The sequence below is a fragment of the Peromyscus leucopus genome, chromosome 16_21 (genome assembly GCF_004664715.2).
Source record: "Peromyscus leucopus breed LL Stock chromosome 16_21, UCI_PerLeu_2.1, whole genome shotgun sequence".
In the NCBI taxonomy this organism is placed as follows: Eukaryota; Metazoa; Chordata; class Mammalia; order Rodentia; family Cricetidae; genus Peromyscus; species Peromyscus leucopus.
In genome coordinates this window covers 15,762,550-15,781,173 of record NC_051084.1, presented here as the reverse complement: position 1 = coordinate 15,781,173, position 18,624 = coordinate 15,762,550, and the positions used below count along the sequence as shown (strand labels likewise).

Genomic DNA, 18,624 nt, shown 5'->3' with positions numbered 1-18,624 from the left:
CCCCAGCTAGGGGCTTCTCCCTATGTGGAGGCTTCTCCTCAGATGGGGATTACTCTGCCGAAGGCAACGGACAAAGAAGAACTAGAAACCGCATCATAGACCAAAGTCTACACTTTGCTATTTTTATAAAAAGCCTGAAGCTGTCCCAGAACACCCACCATTGGCTGAGCACTGACTGTTGCAGGCAGGCATCCCCCAGCCTCTTGTGGGAGCTCAACAGAAAGACTCCTGTAGAGTTTTGGACTTTCCATCACATGTGGGGGTTTCCGTGGCAGTTCACACCTGCAGGTGATCTGGAGCAGCTGAACTTAGAAGGGGTGGTCTGGGTGACCCGTCTCCACACAGGGGTCTAGTGCTTCAATAGGGCAATGCCTGGGGTCTTCAGCGGCCCCAGCATGCGGGCTGCATCCATGATCCTCAATGTCCTTATCCCAAAGAGGTTGACTACAGCATGGGGGCTAGCCCAGGGCAACTGGTCCATCCCACAGAGGTGCAGAGAACAGAGGAGAAAGGTGGCCTGGGTCAGGGCTGGAAGGCTCTGATGGTTAACAGCAAACGGATGGAAAGTACCAAGCCGTCCTTAGCAGAGGTGGGCTGGAGCCAGGTGCTGGGGATGCAGCTTGGGGTGGAGACCTGATGGGGGGCTGCTACAGGCCTGCCAGATCTGGACACCCAGTGTGCTTTGAATCCCGAAAGCCTGTGTGTTCATTTTAGGTTAAAATGGGTAACGTAATAGAAAATATTCCCAATACCAACACAAATATCAAATAGCGAGAAAAAATTTAAAAGAACTCTGCGCTTCTCAGAACTGGGGAATTTCTTGTTCATTTTTTGTTGCTGTTATTTGATTAGGTTTTTTTTTTGGGGGGGGGTCCTCAAATAGCCCAGGTTTGGAAATCACTATGTAGCCAAGAATGACCTTGAACTTCTGATCCTCCTGCCTCCATGCGCCATCACACCTGGCTTATGCAGTCCCGGCTGCCTGCTAGAGCAGGACATCTCCAGCTGAGCTGCGTCCGCAGGCCTATTGTTTCAGATGGAATCCCACTGTGTAGTCCAGGCTGGCCTGGACTCCTGAGCCCCAGCCATGACCTTGCTTCAGCTCCCTAAGTAGCTGGACTAGAGGGGCTGACCAAGAGCTTAGCCAGAACTCACAGTTCTCACATTTTCACAAAAGAAGAAAGAAATGGAAAGGCATGCCACTGTCTGGATTTAGCATCTAAACTCAGCTTCAGCTTTTGCTTCCTTCCTTCCTTTTTTTGTTTTGTTTTGTTTTTTGAGACAGGGTTTCTCTGTGTAGCCCTGGATGTCTTGGAACTTACTTTGTAGACCAGGCTGGCTTCGAACTCACAGAGATCCGCCTGCCTCTGCCTCCCACGTGCTGAAATTAAAGGCATACAAACGCCAAACACTGCTGTTTCTTAACCTAGAAGCATAAAAGGGTTGTAGTCAAATTCAGACTGAACTCTAGCCCTCTGCAAGAGCATTAAGTGCTTTTAACTGCCGAACCGTCTCTCCAGCCTTAACACAGAGTTTAAAAAAAAAAATCGTGTGTGTGTGTGTGTGTGTGTGTGTGTGTGTGTGTGTGTGTGTTCAGAGGTCAGAGGACAACAAGTGCCAGTTGGTTCTCGTCTGCCATGTGGGGTCCATGGACTGAACTCAGAACTCAGGTCCCCAGGCTTGGCGGCAAGTACCTTTCCCCACAGCGCCATCTTGCTGGACCTTTTGTTTGTCGGTCTGTTTTTCTTTTTCAGAACTTGACTTCTAGATACACCATGCCAGGCAAGGGCACATGTTCATGTGTACACACAAATAAATATAATAACTTTAGAAAGAGCAATAGGTCTGTCTTCACACAAGATGTTTCTATGTAAAATATCACAAAACACTCAAATGCATTAATGTTATTGGGTGTGGTGGCTTATGCCTGTAATCCTCATCACCCAGGAGGCAGAGGCAGGAAGATTGCCGTGAGATCAGCCTAGGCTACATAGGAAGTTAGGGGACAGCTTGGGCTACAGAGTGAGACCCAGTCTTAAAAACAAACAAGGCTGTGGGTGTGGCGGTGCATTCCTTTAATTCCAGCGCCTGGGATGCAAAGGCAGGCAGATCTCTGTGAATTCCAGGCCAGCCTGGCCTACACAATGAGAACTGTCTCAAAAGAGTGGGGGAGGGGGGTAATACAATGAATAAAATATTTCTAACATTTACAAGAGAATGTCTTAGTACCTTCAAATCAGTAAGAAAAAGACAGTGGAGAGGACTTGCCGACAACCTTTTGCAGGGTCTTTAAAAAAAAAAAATTCCAGTTTCCCAGCAGAGTCAGAGACAGGCGGATCTCCGAGTTTGAGGCCAGCCTGTTGTCTCAAATAAATAAATAAATAAATAAATAAATAAATAAATAAATATAAACAAAAAAACAAACAAAAAACCCAACGAAACAAAGCAAGCAAAGAAACAAAACTCTCAGATGTAAAAATAATGAGACAGAAGTCTGGAGAGGTTGATGGAAGCTGATTGCACAGAGCACAAAACCCTGGTCCAATCCCCGGCGCCACACCCCTGGGTGCCGCGGCCTAACTCCTAATCTCAGCAATAAAAAGGCGGAGGCAGGGAGATGAGAAAATCAAGATGGACCTTGATTACATAGTGAATTCCAGCCCAGCCTGGGATATGTGAGACTCTAACAAAAAAGAGATAAAAAGAGAAAAGTAGCAGATCAGGAAGGACCAGGGCAGAGAGATTTAACCAGTTTATTCCACAGCCTGCAGCTGCAGGTTGGCGGCCACGCTGGCTCCTCTACTGAAGATTGATCTGTGGAAATGTGTCGCTTGGGCCAAAAATCGCAACAGATGTTTTCCCCAGGCTCATAAACAGTGTTCACCAGTGTACAGTGAGTTTAGGCAGCTGTGGGGGGACAGGAGGGGCCATTTGGCAAGTTGGGCAAATGTGATGTCTCAGGGCCCCCATTCCTTAGCCCTGAGATGCAGACATGGGAACTGGCTGCTGTCCCCTATAACATGCCCGTGACACAGGACTGGTCACAGCAGTGCTGGGCTGGATCACTGGGCTGTGAGCGGCCAGGTGTCTCACTGTAGGTGACCTCCATACTGAACCCTGTCTAAGTTACCGGCCTTGCCCTTCAAAGCCTGGAGTCAGCAGCCATGTTCCCAGGGGCTCCCCACAGCTTTTGCCCTCCCTTATAACTCCTAGTAGATTAGGCCAGCCGCTGTGGTATCCTGGGAAGGGACAGGTGGCCATGAATGGATTCACTCTTTAAGCCAGGTAGGAAGAATAATCCACTAAGCACTCTGCAAAGAGGTTGGTGGGTCTTCCCTTCACATTAACCACAGGGACAGTCACAACATCACCCTTGTGGTCCTAGAAGTCCTACTCTGACTTATCCCAACCCAAGGCTCTCTACCTCCCCCTCCCCCACTCATCAACACTTTGTCATCCTTACGCCCCACCCATCCCCCCTCCACACAATCAGGAACCCTACCTCCCAGCTCCCTAACCTCAATGTGTGTGTGAGGCCTAGCACCTCCTTTCCCCCACCCCCACCCCATTCCAGCCCTGAGTCGCTCTCCTACAGTATTCCATAACCCCCTCCTCTGAACTCTTTCCCTCCCCCACCCCTACCCTGAACCCCTCTCCCATTCACAAGGTTCCCTGAGCCCCTTCAGCCCCGCCCCCACCCACCCCGCCCCACTTCTTCCTTGAATCCACCCCCCCCACGTGCTGGTCTCCTTAAGCCCCGCCCCTGAGTACCTGCCCCCACGCCCTCAACCCCACCGTCCCGGGCCCTTAATAGGCTCCATCCAGCACTTAGCTCTTATCCGTACTTGCCTTAAGGTCCCTTTTAACCTTCCCTCTCTCTTCCTCTCCATAATTCCCCACCAGACCCCAAGAGAACCCACCCGAGCACCTTACACCCCCCTCCCATCATCTCCCATTGCATTGCAGGGTTCTGACGACTCTGTTGACACACCTCCTGAAATCTCCAGCCACCCGCCATCCCTCCGACACAGATCCTTCTCGCAGACAACCTTCATGGGTTCCCAGGAGAATTCTTCTTGCCCCAAGGCTCTTGGAACCTGGGACCTGGAGACTCTGGACAGTTCTAGCCCGGACTCTGCCAGCCACCTGGAAGAGCAGTGGCCGAAACCCTGTAAGATCCTCAGGTTTCTTTCTTCCTTTCCCTCTCCCTTCTTCTTCTTCCCTTTCCTCCTCTTACTCCACAGGGTCCTTAGCAGGGACTCTGGATCTTCACTAGAAGGTGGGAATGAGTCCTGGAGGGGTCTACCAGGTACAGAGGGAGGCAGGGCCACACGGACGCTGGGGTATCCACATATATGCCCCACCTGAAAACACACGGTGGCTGGGATTGGATGGGTGAAGGGTAGCTCATAGGGGACCCACTCTCGTCTACCAAGTCCTTCAAAGCTGATGTTGCAGTTTTTCTTGTCCCTGATTCCCAGATGGGTGGGTGGATGTCACCATGGCTTGGCTGGGCAGTCTAGTGGGTCCCCGACCCCTGTATTGACTACAGGTAGCTGACTGTTTTTCCTGCATGTGTTTTGTGTCCCTATGTGGCCTCCCTGGGATGACGCTGTCTCCATCTCCAGCCCCGAGCCTGAATGATGAGGATAGCATGGATGTTGTACTGGAAGACTCCAGGGAGATACGGTCCTTAGCCTCACCTCCACCAGGCAGAGGTAAGGCCCCACCCAAGTAATGAACTTATCTCTTGGATGAGAACCTCAGGGTCAGGCAATGCACGGAATGTTCCTGTATCATTCAGGATGCCCCCACCCCAGACAAAGGCAGGCATTCAATGGGGGGGGGGATTCTTTGTGTCTCAGTCACCTCAGAAGACAAGTTTACCATGCATGTTTTAATGAAGAGCCAGAGGAAGGAGGCTACTTATTTTTTTCTCTTCCAGAGATCATCAGGTATGAAGTCACTGTGAACCGACGGAACATCGAAGGTAAGTTTGCATACTTGCTTGTGACCGGACAAAACTGGGTGTCAGCCGCACTAGAAAGGCTTGCTTCAGCCTTACTTAGCCATCCCAGAAGGTGGAGAACAATCCTCGTACCCATGGGGTGTTCTCTCCCCATCCCCCTTACCCCAGCCCCAGATTTGTTTCAAGCATGTGGTTGAAATTTTTTGTGTATCTGGGCTGGGCATGGTGGTGCACACCATTAATCCCAGCACTCAGGAGGCGGAAGCAAAAGGATCTCTGAGTCTGAGGCTAGCCTGGGCTACAGAGTGAGTTCCAGGACAGCCAGGGCCACGCAGGGAAACCCTGTCTTGAATCCCACTCCACCCTCACAAAAAAATTGTGTCTTTACATCATCCACGACTACAGTCCAATTTGAGACTATGCTGAGTTTTCAGTAGAGTGTCTACTCATCTTGCAGGAAGCCCTGGGTTCCATCAGCACCCTGTGAAATGGGTGTGGCAGCACACCCTGTAACCCAACATTCAGGAGATAAAGATGGGAGAACCAGAAATTCAAGGTCACCTTTAGTGAAGTTGAAGCCAGCTTGAGATATATGTGACCCTGTCAGAAAGAGAAAGGGGAAAAAAGGAAAATAAAAATGTGTGTGTGTCTGGGGGCCGGAGAAATGGCTCAGTGGTTAAGAGCACTGGCTGCTCTTCTAGAGGTCCTGAGTTCAATTCCCAGCACCCACGTGGTGGCTCACGACTATCTATAGTGGGCTCTGATGCCCTCTCCTGGCATAAAGGCATACATGCAGGAAGAGCACTCGTATACATAAAATAAATAATTTTTTTTAAAATGTGTATCCATTCAAAGGAACTCCAAGTTCCTCAGTCAGTGATCTATTTCTCTGGATTGGCCGATATGGGAGCCCTTGGGTCTCCACAGGCATTTTAGGACCAACAAGTCAGGTCTGCAAAAAGCCATCTGTGGTTTGGAGATGTCTGCCCTTCATTTGGGGTGTTTTGTTTTCCTATCAAGTCTTCAGATCTATAACCCCGACACACACTTCTAGGGTCTTCCCTGATCTCTCTCAGGGTCCTTGGGCCGCTTTGGTTGAGTCTTTCCCCTGATTTTCCCTCTTCGTTCTCTCTAGACATCTGCCTCTGTTGTGGAAGTCTCCAGGTGCATACGCAGCACCCCTTATTTGAGGGGGGCATATGTGCCTCGTGTAAGGTAAGCAGGGAGGCAGTGGGACGTACTTGGCACTGGAGGGGGAGATCACACACACAGCCTTTGCTCCCTGCTCAGGACACGTTCCTGGAGACCATCTTCCTGTATGATGAGGATGGGCATCAGAGCTACTGCTCCATCTGCTGCTCAGGGCACACCTTGTTCATCTGTGAGAGCCCCGACTGTACCAGGTGAGGGGGGGGCACAACCCCCCATTGCTCCTCCCAAAAGAACCACCCCCAAAATGAGAAACAGGTGCTGAAGATCTATCTCATGTGCCATGACTGGGACTGTTCAGGACACGGGTGGCACATTCACCTTCAGGTGTTGAAACACCATCCTGAGCTCCATCCATGCTCGTCCCTGCCCTGTCCTGGACATCTCCCTCTTTATATCCCTGACTTCAAGTGTCCCCTTCCCAGCCAGCTGCTCCTGTATAACGTTTTCCTCATAAAAAAAACATGTGTACAGGCTTCAGAGTTGTGGGAAGGCTTAAGGTAGTGAGGTCCGCTGTTTTGGGGATACCTACCTCACATCTTCTGTTGTTGAGTTCCCCTCCCCAGCCTGCATCCAGACTCACCCACCCAGCACTGAGAGCAACATTAGGTCCTCCTCTGATGAACCCAGAGAGAAATATATGGCTCCCTCCCGGACGACGTGCCGGCCTGTCTTGCGGTCCCCATGGCAGTATGACTCAGCTCACCGTGGTTCTCGGTTTGACTCTAGATGTTACTGTTTTGAGTGTGTGGATATCCTGGTGGGCCCCGGGACTTCAGAGCGAATCAACGCCATGGCGTGCTGGGTTTGCTTCCTGTGCCTGCCTTTCACTCGGAGCGGGCTGCTGCAGAGGCGAAAGAGGTGGCGTCACCAGCTGAAGGCCTTCCATGATCTAGAGGGGGTAAGGACCAACCAGTGCTGGATACACATACTCCATCACCGGATAAGGATTTTGCCATAATGCCGCTTCTCGGTTGGAGAGCAGGTATTGTCGCTGCTATTTTGTTGTGAGGGTCTCAGGCAGCCCAGGCTGGCCTCCAACTCACTTTGTAGCTGAGGGTGACCTTGAACTCAACGATCCTCTGCTCCTGAGTCCTGGGATTACAGGCACCACATTTACAAAGACTGAACCCAGGGCCATAGGCTCCACAAGCTCTTTACCAACTGAGCTGCATCCTTGGTCATCATTTTGTTTCTTACAAGCCTAGGGATGATTACCGGTCACAAGTAGGACAGGAGCCCCCTCCGCAGACATACTATAAGTCCATCACATTGGCTTCAATGCTTAGCCAACAGGGCATCCCGTGGGCAGCCATGGCTGCCGTCTCAAGGGTGAAGCCCAGAGGGGTCAAAACAGTCAAAGGTGCAGAAGACTGGACTGTGTGTCTTCTCTCCCTGAAACATCTGTCAAGGTCATAAACCAGGGACCTGAAAACACAACTTGATTTGGAAGGGGGGTCTTGGTGGTGTCGCTCGGCTGAGCTTGAGATAAGAGCAGTTTGGAAGGAGGTGGTCTCTGCATGTATGTAGGGGGGCCATGCTTGTAAAGAAGGGAGTTGTAGGACCTTGAGACATGCAGGAAAAATCTAGTGAGGAAGGCAGAGGCAGCACACAGCCAGTCAGAGCCACAGTGTGCTGAGCCCAGCTGCTGGGAGAGGCCTGGGATGGTTCCCTGAAGCCTCAGGCCGCCAGCGCTGGTGGCACCTGGGTTTCAGGCTGCTGGCCTATGGGAATGGTTTTGCTCTCCTCGAGTCTCGGAGCCTGAGACCTACAGACAGAGCTCTCCTCTGCTAGGATCTATTACCCTCTGACTTCAGAGAAACCATACCCTGCTTCCCAAAATGTGGGGGTCCAGGCAAGAGACCTAGACTTGGGGAGTGGGTGGAGTTGGCCTCCAGGGAGGGATGGACAGCGCTGGTCCCTCCAGGGTCACCCAGGCCTTGGCAAGTGAGTCCCAGGTAGCTCTCAGTTGAGTCCTGTCTGTCCATCCGGGGAAAGACCTACTGTAGGAGCCACTTTATAACTCACCAGCTCTCACTGAGCAACCAGCATCATCCTCTCACCTTTTTCTCTATGTTTTTTTTCAATTTCCTTTCCAGGCAAGCCCTCTGGAGATGTATAAGCCAGTGTCTGCTTGGAAGAGACAGCCAGTGCAGGTACTGAGCCTCTTTGGGAATATTGAGAAAGGTGAGTGTCCTCTCGTCAAATGACTCTCAAGAAGCCTGTCGTGCAGGAGGGTCAGGCGGAGGGGGGCGGGGACAGGAGGAGCTCAGAGTGTTCTGGGGTCCTCTGCCTGGCTGTCAGGCTACCCCTGGGCATCCGAGATGTGGAGCAGGGATTGAGAATAGAATGCCTGTCGAACTTCTTCCTCAGACACCTTGAGCTGAGAGAACTGACTATCTCAGAAAGGGTATGATATCCAAAGAAATGCCCCAACTGTGTGCCCAACCAGGAGAGAAGGTGAAAAATGGCAGAGAGCTGGAACCCAGACAAGAACCCAGTTCCCCAACAGGAGGAGGCAGCATTGAATGGGGAAGGGGCAAGCCTGCCAGGGTGGATGGGAACTACTGTTGATACTGAGGCTGGGTTCTGGCAGCCCTGTCCCAATCATGCACTGGCTCCCCAGTCTCCACACCTTCCTGTCTTCTCTTTCTGTACCTGAATCTCCCTCCCAACCTGGCTATTCTTCTCCCTGAGTCCTGTCCCTTAGACTGCTCTGACCTCCATGTGCCTAGCAAGCTCAGAGCCCGAAAGGTACTCTGTTCTCTGGCTAAATCATATCCCACTCAGGATACCAGGAGAGTGTCCAAGTGACCCCACAGTGTGTCACAAGGGCCCCGTGTGGTATACAAGGGTATAATTGTATCACTATACCTTAAGGACGCCCAGCAAGGGCTCAACTTGCCCAAGCTCTAATTCTTGGGGTCTGAAGGAAATGCACCTGCTCTGTATGTCACCACTTTGATTCAAAGAGGACATAAATGTCACAGCCCACTGGTTGTCTGAGCCAGCAAGTGAGAGCATGGTTCAGAAATGCAGAGTTTTGCAATACATTTCTTGACTTTCATAAACCAACACGCAGGACGTTTGCCCTAGGCTCTTGATAACTGGAAAAGATCAAGCTGCTGCTCCATGACAGGAAAGTTGCACTGTCATGGATCCATCCCCGACTCTGCGGGGACAGAGCCCATGTCTGCTCTCTATCCATCTTTGTCTGTCCTCCCTCCAGAGCTAGAGAGTTTGGGCTTTCTGGAAAGAGGTTCTGGTTCTGAAGGAGGAAGGCTGAAGTACTTGGAAGATGTCACGAATGTTGTGAGGAGAGATGTAAGTTGGGGGGTGGCGTGGGGCTGCCAAGGCCAGGTGTGCAAGTGGCCTTATGGGGCCTGGAGGGGGGAGGAGCAAGAATGAGGAGAGAGGGGGAATGGGAGGGAGGGGGGAGGGTGGGAGGAAGGGAGCTTTGGAGGGACAGGAAGGAGCATGCAGGGTGCGATGTCCTGCTTGGACCAGCATGGGGTTCTGGTATGGGGTTCTGGCGGGGCCAGCCCCAGGAAGGTCACCACTGTTATGCCTCACAGAGGGAGGTAGGAGTGGAATGCTTTTCTGACCTCTGCTTGGCCCTCGGCCCTGATCAGGGCCAGCAGCCAGCCGTCTGGAAAGCCACATGGCTAGTCTCTGCTGCCTATGATGGGGGATATGCATGGGTGGGGAGGTTCAACCCCACCCCACCCTCCCATTGTTACAAGTCTGGAGCTGAGCTGCAGACCACAACTGTCTGAAAACATCTTCCAAATGCAAATCTGGTGTTGTCTTGTCCCTGTGTGGGACCCTCTTCCGCTCCTCCTGGGGGCACTGGAGGGGGGAGGGGCCGGGTTGCATTTGGACCTCCTTACTGTAGACAGTTGGGGTGCTGGTCTTTAACCCAGAACCCTGACCACTCCCTCTGGCCAGATCCCAACCAGTCATTGCCCCTGTAGGATCCCAGGTAGAGAAGTTGGGGACATAGAGAACACAAGAGCCAAGAAGCTGGGGCCTAATTTAGAAGTCAGGCCACTACTGAGAGAAATTCCAAGAAAATGGGGGCCTATTCTAGATTGGGGAAATCATGCTTGGATATCTTAGGAACTCCTTTTTTTTTTTTCTTTCTTCCTTTTCTTTTTTCTTTTTAAAGATTTATTATGTTTACAGTGTTCTGTTTGCATGTGTGCCTGTACTCCAGAAGAGGGTATCAGTTCTCATTATAGATGGTTGTGAACCACCGTGTGGGTGCTGGGAATTGAACTCAGGACTTCTGGAGGAGCAGCCAGTGCTCCTAACCTCTGAGCTGTCTCTCTAAATAATTCTTCTTTTTTTGGTTTTTCAAGACAGGATTTCTCTGTAGCCCTGGCTGTCCCGGAATTTGCTCTGCACACCAGGCTGGCCTTAGAGAGACCCACCTGCCTCTCCCTCCCAAGGGCTGAGATTAAAGGGGTGCACCCCTGCCAGGCAGAACTTTTTCTTAAAAGAATACCCAGGGCTAGATAGGCAGTTGATGAAGCAGGAGTTCTCTGGGCTCTGGAGAGGGACCTTGGGCCACTTGGGTAAATGGAAGAATCCTTATTGGTCTGCACTTGGGGCAGAGTTGGGGCTGACTGTTTCATTTTCTTCCTAACTGACCAGCTAGTGACCCCATCTGCTTATTAAGTGGGAACTGTTTATGGTCATCAGATAATGTCCCCCCTGCTGCCTGCTGCTCCCAGCTACCGACCCCAGCACAATCCCGTTTCCCAGAAGGATATGGAATCTCGCAGGCTGAAATAGCATGTCTTCTCCCTCCAGGACTGCCCGCCCCCCTTTAAAGGCAACAGTTATCTGAGGAAGAATCTCAGATATGGAATGTTCTCAGGCTACCACTGTTTGGGCTTCTCCTGAGAGCCACTGGTGTCTGGGTATCTCTGCCTAAGTGGGCCCCAAGGCTTAGTTAGGAGGTCTGTTTGGGTCACCCACAAGGTACATCATTGGGGAGATGAGTGGGGTGCAGAGGCCCTAATACTGGCCACCGGTGGGAGAGCACTTAGCTTTGAGCCATCCTTATCCCATAAATAACCATGTGTGTGTTCCTTAGGTGGAGAGATGGGGCCCCTTTGACCTCGTGTATGGCTCAACACAGCCTCTAGGTCGCTCTTGTGACCGCTGCCCTGGTAAGTTTCAAGAAATGGCCTGTTTTCAGCTCCAATCACCTGAGAATCTTGTCTTCAACCCTGTCTCCTCTACCCTGTCCTCTCTTCTGTCTCCGCATCACCTCATGCCCCCTCAGCCTTCAGACAGGGCAGAAATCTCACACCCTGCATTTTAGAACTAGCTTCCCTGGGCTATAACTGACAGGTGAACTTGCACATGCTCAGTGTGCGGATGGGTGAGTTCTAGACTAAACGGACACTCATGTTCCCATCTCCACAATGGGAGAGCAGAGGTGCCCAGCATCTGCAAAGGTTTATAGTCCTGGCCCTCGCCATCTGAACTGGCCCTCCCCCTGGTTCATGACAGGCTGGTACATGTTCCAGTTCCACCGGATCCTGCAGTATGCTCGCCCACACCCAGGGAGTCAGCGGCCTTTCTTCTGGCTGTTTGTGGACAGTCTGCTGCTGACTGAGGATGACCAAGTCACCACAACCCGCTTCCTCCAGGTGAGTGCGCCTGGGGGTAGGAGCTTAGCCTGTATCCAGCTCTGGGACTCTCCCTCCTGAGGCCTCTGCTGCCCTCGTGTGTGCGGGGGCCACAAGGACATTGGGCACCTGAGACACTAGACTGCAGATTTTCAGGACACTGGCCCCTACAGGGGCAACCCCCTCCTCCTACACTACTTCTGTGCATGCAAGTCACAGCCAGATCCATGTCCCCTCCTCCCCTGCCCTCTCAGCCTGCACACATCCACTTCCACCCACCACACATGCCGCATGACATGCATGTCCACTGCATGCACTCCCATGAGTTTGTGTGCCCTCATTCTGGACAGACTGCGCCCCTTTTTACCTGAACTCTCACCCATCAGTGTGGCCACCCCGCGGGGCCCAGGGCTCAGTTCCCTTCCGAGCTGACTCGGGCCAGTGTGTCAGGGATAGCTGTGGAGGGTGAGGAGGAATGACTGATAGTCTTGAATATAGGAGATGAGAGGCAGTGAGGAAGGAAGAAGCTTGTTGTGTCCTCACCTCCCAGGAGGAGATACAACGGCAGGCTGGGGAGCTTGGCCTACTGCGGGAGTTGAGAGGGTGGGGATCCATAGGCACCAGACAATTTCCCTGGGTACTCAGACAGAAAAATCAATCAGGAATGAGAAGCTCTGCTTGTCAAGTGCTGGGATTAAAGGTGCAGCATCCTATGTTCTTTTTAATATTTGAGATGACCAGATCACCTCTCCCCACCCCCACCTCCCCACATCCATTAATGGGCTCTAGCATATGGTTAGAGCTGCTGGGAATGAACTATCCTTGCATTCCTAGGAAAATCCACTTGACCATGGTACGTTATTTTAGCCCGTGGCTGAAGCCTGCGGAAAGTGTTTTATAGGTAGGACTTTTTGAGTCGACAAGTGCGAGAGGAGGTTGGTCTGTGGTTTTCTCTTTTGTGGGATCCTTGTCAGGTTTTTGTTTCTGTGTTGAATCTGGTTCATAGAAATATTTTACGTGGTGAAAGGATTCTATGAAATTGTATTGCTCGGTACAGCTTTAAAAAACAAAACAAAACAAAATTGTGAGCTGGACGCAATGGCACATGATTTTACTTTTAATCCTATCAGAAGAGGAGGATCTCTGAATCCGAGGCCTGTCTGGTCTATATAGTAAGTGCCAGGCCAGCCAGGGCTATATGGTAAGTGAGACTCTGTCTTCACTCCTGCCTCCCTGAAAAGAAAAAAGAAAAAAAAAATGGAGAAGAGGAGGAGGAAGAAGAAAAGAAGAAGAAGAAGATCTATGAAGATTTAATTTTTTTTTATTTTTTATTTTTATTTTTGTTGTTTTGAAACTGGGTTTCTCTGTGTAGCTTTGAAGTCTGTCCTAGATCTCGCTTTGTAGACCAGGCTGGACTCGAACTCACAGAGATTCGCCTGGCACTGCCTCCCGAGTGTTGGGATTAAAGGCGTGCGCCACCACCGCCTGGCTTTTTTTTTTTAAATTTTTTGAGACAGAGTTTCTCTGTGTAGCGCTGGCTGTCCTGGAACTCACTCTGTAGATCAGGCTGGCCTTGAACTCAGAGATCCATCTGCCTCTGCCTCCCAAGAGTTGAGATTAAAGGCATGTGCTACCACTGCCCAGAGATTTTCTGTCTTTTCAGAGGTCAGTGTTTTGGAAAGTTACCCATTTCAGTGAAGCAATAGAAAGTGTTTTTTATAGAGTTGATCAAGGAGGTCTCCAGGTTTTAGTTCTCCGTAGTCTTGTAAGGAAAATTGAGTGCCCTGTGAGCAGTGCCACAGAGGAGGCATGGCCAGCCTAGATGGTCTTCTGACTATGTGTGTCCCACGGGGAGGAGACTGCATTTGTGTCACGCTGACCCACAGCCCCCTCTTCTCCCACAGATGGAGCCTGTGACCCTCCAGAATATTCGCGGCAGAGTCCTCCAGAATGCTGTGCGGGTGTGGAGCAACATCCCAGGGTTGAAGAGGTACCTCTCAGGGCAGGGGATGGTAAAGACTCAGAGGCAGAGGAAACCGTGCATTCTGGTAGAACCAGGCCTACGCAGTTCCATGCTCCAACCGGAAGTGTCTGAGCAACCTCTTGTCCACCACAACCCTGGACACAATGGGACTCAGCATGTCCCCATGCACTAAGGGACTCTCCCTTCCTCCTGATCTTGCTTCAGGACTGAACAAGAGTTCTCTCACCCTCAGGGGGAAGTCCAGACTCCTAACCATGGGCCTCAGGACACATTCTCAAACTGTGCAGGCCAGTTACCCCCACCCAGCTTTCTGAAGCTCCTGCCCTGCACACACTCATGCTCACACCCACACACTCATTCATATATACTGACGCAACCCCCTAACGCATTCAGACACCCACACACAGACACCCACTTGCTCACAGACCTGTGTGTAGATTGAGCCAGTTTGTGTCTTCCGAGACTGCTAAGTCGTGTCCTTTCCTGCCCTATAGTGAGTTTCTGGAAACTTCCCACCCACCCCTGCATCCCAGCATTCTCCTGACTCCTAGTCACTATGCCAGTCAGGTATCACCGGGTTCCCTCACCTGGATGCTTTCAGGACTTGGGTTGAGGTAGAACTGAGGAGACATAACGCTCCCAAACATTCTTTTTGGATGCTTCTAAGTAAGGTACGGTCTCCTGCCTGCCGTCCCTTCCCAATAGATACTGTGGGATAGGCCAGGAGAGGGACAGTGAATGAGCTAGACAATGGGCAAAAGGAGCCAGGCTCTACTGCTAGCTATGAGCCTGTCACACACAGACATGTCACACATCAGGTATATCACACACAGGCCTTCTATTCCCAAACAACAAACATGCTTTAGAAGTAATCCCTGGCCAGGCAGTGGTGGTGCACGCCTCTAATCCCAGCACTCGGGAGGCAGAGGCAGGTGGATCTCTGTGATTTGAGGCCAGCCTGGGCTACAGAGCGAGATCCAGGAAAGGCGCAAAGCTACACAGAGAAACCCTGTCTCAAAAAAAACCAAAAAAGAAAAGAAAAAAGTAATCACAGATAGTCCAGCCAATCCTAGTATATGTGACTTGCAAGAGAGGCACCTGGCCCCCTATGGGGTCCTGCCAGGTTTGGAGCATGGAGGGACAGCTTCTTTCTTCCTGGGCCCCCGTCCCACCTCTTTTCTGATTGAGGTACCTCCTTTCTGATTTAGGGCCCCCAAAGGAAGTTGAAGGCTGGGTGCACCTGCACCTAATACGTAGGGTCCCTTGGCTCCTGGAGGACACAGGGTGGCTTCACAGTGGGGTGAAGGATTCATGCCCACTGGAGTAGGAATTATCTGGCTAAGTTCACAGACAGCTTGTGTATTGGCTGCCTCCACATGACCACCGTCCACATGAAGACAGGGTAGGATGGAGGGAAAGAAGAGGACATGTTTACTACCATGCTCTTCATTGCTTCTGTCTGCCCCAGAAAGATGGAGATGGTCCTTAACTGTACGGGGGTGGGGTGGGGCTGGGCACACAGAAAGGGGGTGCTAGGTGTCATATATTAGGGGGACTCCGGGACGAAGCTCACATGCTCTAGGAGCCCCTGGGGCATGGGCGTCCCACTTGTGCAAGCTGGGTTTGTCTTGTCAGGCCTCCTGGGAACAGTGCCTGTGCATCCTTGAAGCGTCTCATTGATCTTTACCCTTGCTCTGTGTGCGTCACTGCCTGGGACGGCTCACATCCACTCCTGGCAGCTTCTAGGCTCCCACTTCACACCAAAAAGGGGATATGCAGGGCTGAATCAAAGGTCAGAGGTCTCAGCTGGGGTGTAGTGGGAAGTAGGACACATGCTTGCTTTTTTTTTTTTTTTGGTTTTTCAAGACAGGATTTCTCTACGTAACAGCCCTGGCTGTCCTGGAACTCACTCTGTAGACCAGGCTGGCTTTGAACTCACAGAAATCCACCGGCCTTGGCCTCCCAAGTGCTGGGATCAAAGGCGTGCGCCACCACCGCCCGGCTCATGCCTTTGCTTTTAATCCCAGCAAAAGCAGATGGATTTCACTGGTCTACATAGTAAGTTCCCAGACATCCAGAGCCACATAGTGAGATACTGTCTTGAAAGGGAGATATTAGAGGTTTGGTTTTTGAGAACCCTGCCTGTTCCCACTCCATCCATTCACTTCCTACTCTGCTTTAAGATGTGGAGACACTGGTAGGTCCTCCTGAGGGCACTCACCCTAGAGGCTACAGGCAACCTTTACCTTGTGGGGATCTTGTCTCCCCACCCCACCCCACCCCATCCCCAGCCCAGGCTGCATTTCTAACAGGTGACTCTTTCCTTGCTAGCAAACACTTGGCCCTGACGCCAAAGGAGCAACAGTCCTTGGAAGGCCAAGTCAGAACCAGAGCCAAGATGGCCTCCCAGAAAGACGACCCCCTGGTGAAGAACTGCCTTCTCCCCCTGAGAGAGTATTTCAAGTATTTTTCTCAGAACCCACTTCCTCTTTACAAATGAATCATGATACAATGAAAGAAGAGGTTTTCCTAGAACCACAGCAGCCTTCCTCCTATGGCCTTTTCTCTGGGCAGGTTGTTTTTTTCTGCTTGCTTGCCTGTTTCTCCTGTTCAGTTCCCACGATGCCTCCCACGCAGCCCACTGTGGGGATGGGAGGCTCCCACTTCTGTGGACAAGATCCTGGTGGGATAGCCCGCCATGTATCTCCAAAAAAGTGTGTGTGTGTGTACCTGTTGTGAAGTTTTTTCAAATATAGGCTTGTTACTGGTGGAGTTTTGGTGTGGTGTGTGAGAGTGAGGCCTTTATTCTGCCACAGAATAAATGTCACAGTGGTAAGACAATGCATGCCTGATGTCCTGCCGTGGTCATATAGCACCTTCATCACCTGCCATTTGCTTTGATGGCTGAAATCACTCACCCTCCTGTTGCTACCCAAAGTGACCCAAACCATCGCTTAAAGCTCACATCTAGTGAGCCAACCATTCGATTTCTGGGTCCTCCTAACACAGTGGGAACTTGCAGAAGTGGGTTCCCAACAGCTCTCGGCTGTTGGTGTTCCGATGAGGCTGAATCCACTGGGAAATGTGGACTGGCCAGTTTGTGAAATGTGTGGTGAATCCTGATTGGCTGGAACCATTCCCCCACATACCCCGGATGTAGACTTCAGACGCCGAAGAGACTCAAACTGCCTGAGCACTGCAGCTGGGCTCAGGACCCACCGGGTCCGTACTGGCACTGTCCTTGCTCTGGGCAGTGCTCTGAAAGGAGACTGGACCGGTGTTGGACGCTGAAGTAGGAGAGGAGCTGTCTTGGGTCAGTAGATAGGACATCTCCATGTCTCGGGCAATTCTGGGGCCAGTAAGGTGGTTCGGTTCAAGGATACAGATGCTTGCTCCCAAGCCTAATGACATGAGTTCGAGTCTCAAGACCCCACTCCTGTAAGTCATCTTCTGTGGCCTGTGTGTATGTGAGCACAGGTTACAGGAATTCCTGCTTAGGCCAGGGGTCTACCCACCCAGGTCACCTGATCAAGCAGTAGAAGCAGAAAGCATAAATCCATGACCACTACCAACCAGATAAATGTGGCAAGAGCTCTGGAGAGAATGTCAGCCACTCCTACCCAAGCTTACAGTACCATGGATCTCCACAAATTCATGCTTTTTTTAAATTTACTTATTATTGGATTGATTGGTTGATTTTTCGAGGCAGGGTTTCTCTGTGTAACAGTCCTAGCTATCCTGGAACTCACTCTGTAGATCAGGCTGTCCTCAAACTCACAGAGATCTGTCTGGCTCTGACTCCCAAGTGCTGGGATTAAAGGCATTTCTTTTTTTTAAAAAAAAAAAGTGAGGTGGCCGGGCAGTGGTGAACCATCTCTCTAGCTCCCAGAGCTGTTGTGTGTGTGAGTGAGAAAGAGACACAGATGATTAGCTGTAGCTGCCCCTAGGAAGTGGACAGACCCTAAGAGAAAAGAGTGACTTCCTCCAGCCAGGAATCACTCTCAGTATCCACAAATGTCTGTGATGTTAAAGGCAGTTGTTGTCGTGGTCTCCAGGGATGTGGCAAGGCCAAGCTGCCCTGCTAGAAGGTTCATTGGTCTCTGAGTACCCAGCAGACACTTGAGGCTACACACTTCCCACATTTTGTTCCATCATATTTGGAAACCTTGAGAGCCCCAAGTCTAAAGGGGTTGAGGATTTAGCTCAGTGGTAGAGTGCAAGGCCCTGGGTTTGGTCCTCAGCCATGAAATTAAAAAAAAAAAAAAAAAAAAAAAAAAAAAAAGAGAGAGAGAGCCCCAAGTCTGCATGAATATACGATGTCTACTGGAACTCACATCCGACCGCCAGCCTTCCCACATCTGCTTGCCAGGAACAGACACCTTTAAAGGCAAAGCCAAAACTATGCCCCAGCCACAGTCTCCCAGCTCTGTTTGCCTTAAAATAATGTGTGTGAGCAGGGTATGGTGGTGTATGCCTATAATCCCAGCACCAGGGAGGCAGAAGCAGGAGGACTGAGAACTGGGGGCCAGCCTGGAGTGATCCTTTCTCAAAACCAAATCAAAGCAGAAGTCTATCTGCATGGGACCCATGTAGTAGTGTCAGGGTGTGCACTAACTCAGGATTGACTACTCAGTGTCTTACAGCAGTGGTTCCCACCCTTGCTAGTGCTGTGACCCTTTAATACAGTTCCTCATGGTGTGGTGAATTTTATGTGTTGCTACTTCATAACTGTAACTTCGCTACTACTATGGATCATAATGTAAATATCTGTGTTTTCTGATGGTCTTAGGTGATCCCTGTGAAAGGATCATTTGACCCTC

General features: G+C 51.0%; 1 protein-coding gene across 1 annotated transcript; it reads left to right on the top strand.

Annotated features, from left to right (window-relative positions):
- The first annotated feature begins 4,023 nt into the window (after positions 1-4,023).
- Positions 4,024-17,479, top strand: Dnmt3l (DNA methyltransferase 3 like). Its single transcript, XM_028860416.2, has 12 exons — positions 4,024-4,171; positions 4,629-4,718; positions 4,946-4,990; positions 6,105-6,184; positions 6,260-6,372; positions 6,908-7,079; positions 8,278-8,365; positions 9,408-9,502; positions 11,280-11,355; positions 11,702-11,841; positions 13,725-13,810; positions 16,136-17,479. The coding sequence occupies exons 1-12, from the start codon at positions 4,054-4,056 to the stop codon at positions 16,302-16,304; spliced, it is 1,272 nt and encodes a 423-aa protein (XP_028716249.1). The 5' UTR covers positions 4,024-4,053; the 3' UTR covers positions 16,305-17,479.
- The last annotated feature ends 1,145 nt before the right edge of the window (positions 17,480-18,624 follow it).

Excerpts from the sequence above, each read along its gene's own strand:
- Dnmt3l (XM_028860416.2), top strand. The coding sequence starts at position 4,054 with ATGGGTTCCCAGGAGAATTCTTCTTGCCCCAAGGCTCTTGGAACCTGG. Across the intron at positions 8,366-9,407 it reads CTTTGGGAATATTGAGAAAG|AGCTAGAGAGTTTGGGCTTT; the intron begins GTGAGTGTCCTC and ends TCCTCCCTCCAG. Across the intron at positions 11,356-11,701 it reads CTCTTGTGACCGCTGCCCTG|GCTGGTACATGTTCCAGTTC; the intron begins GTAAGTTTCAAG and ends GGTTCATGACAG.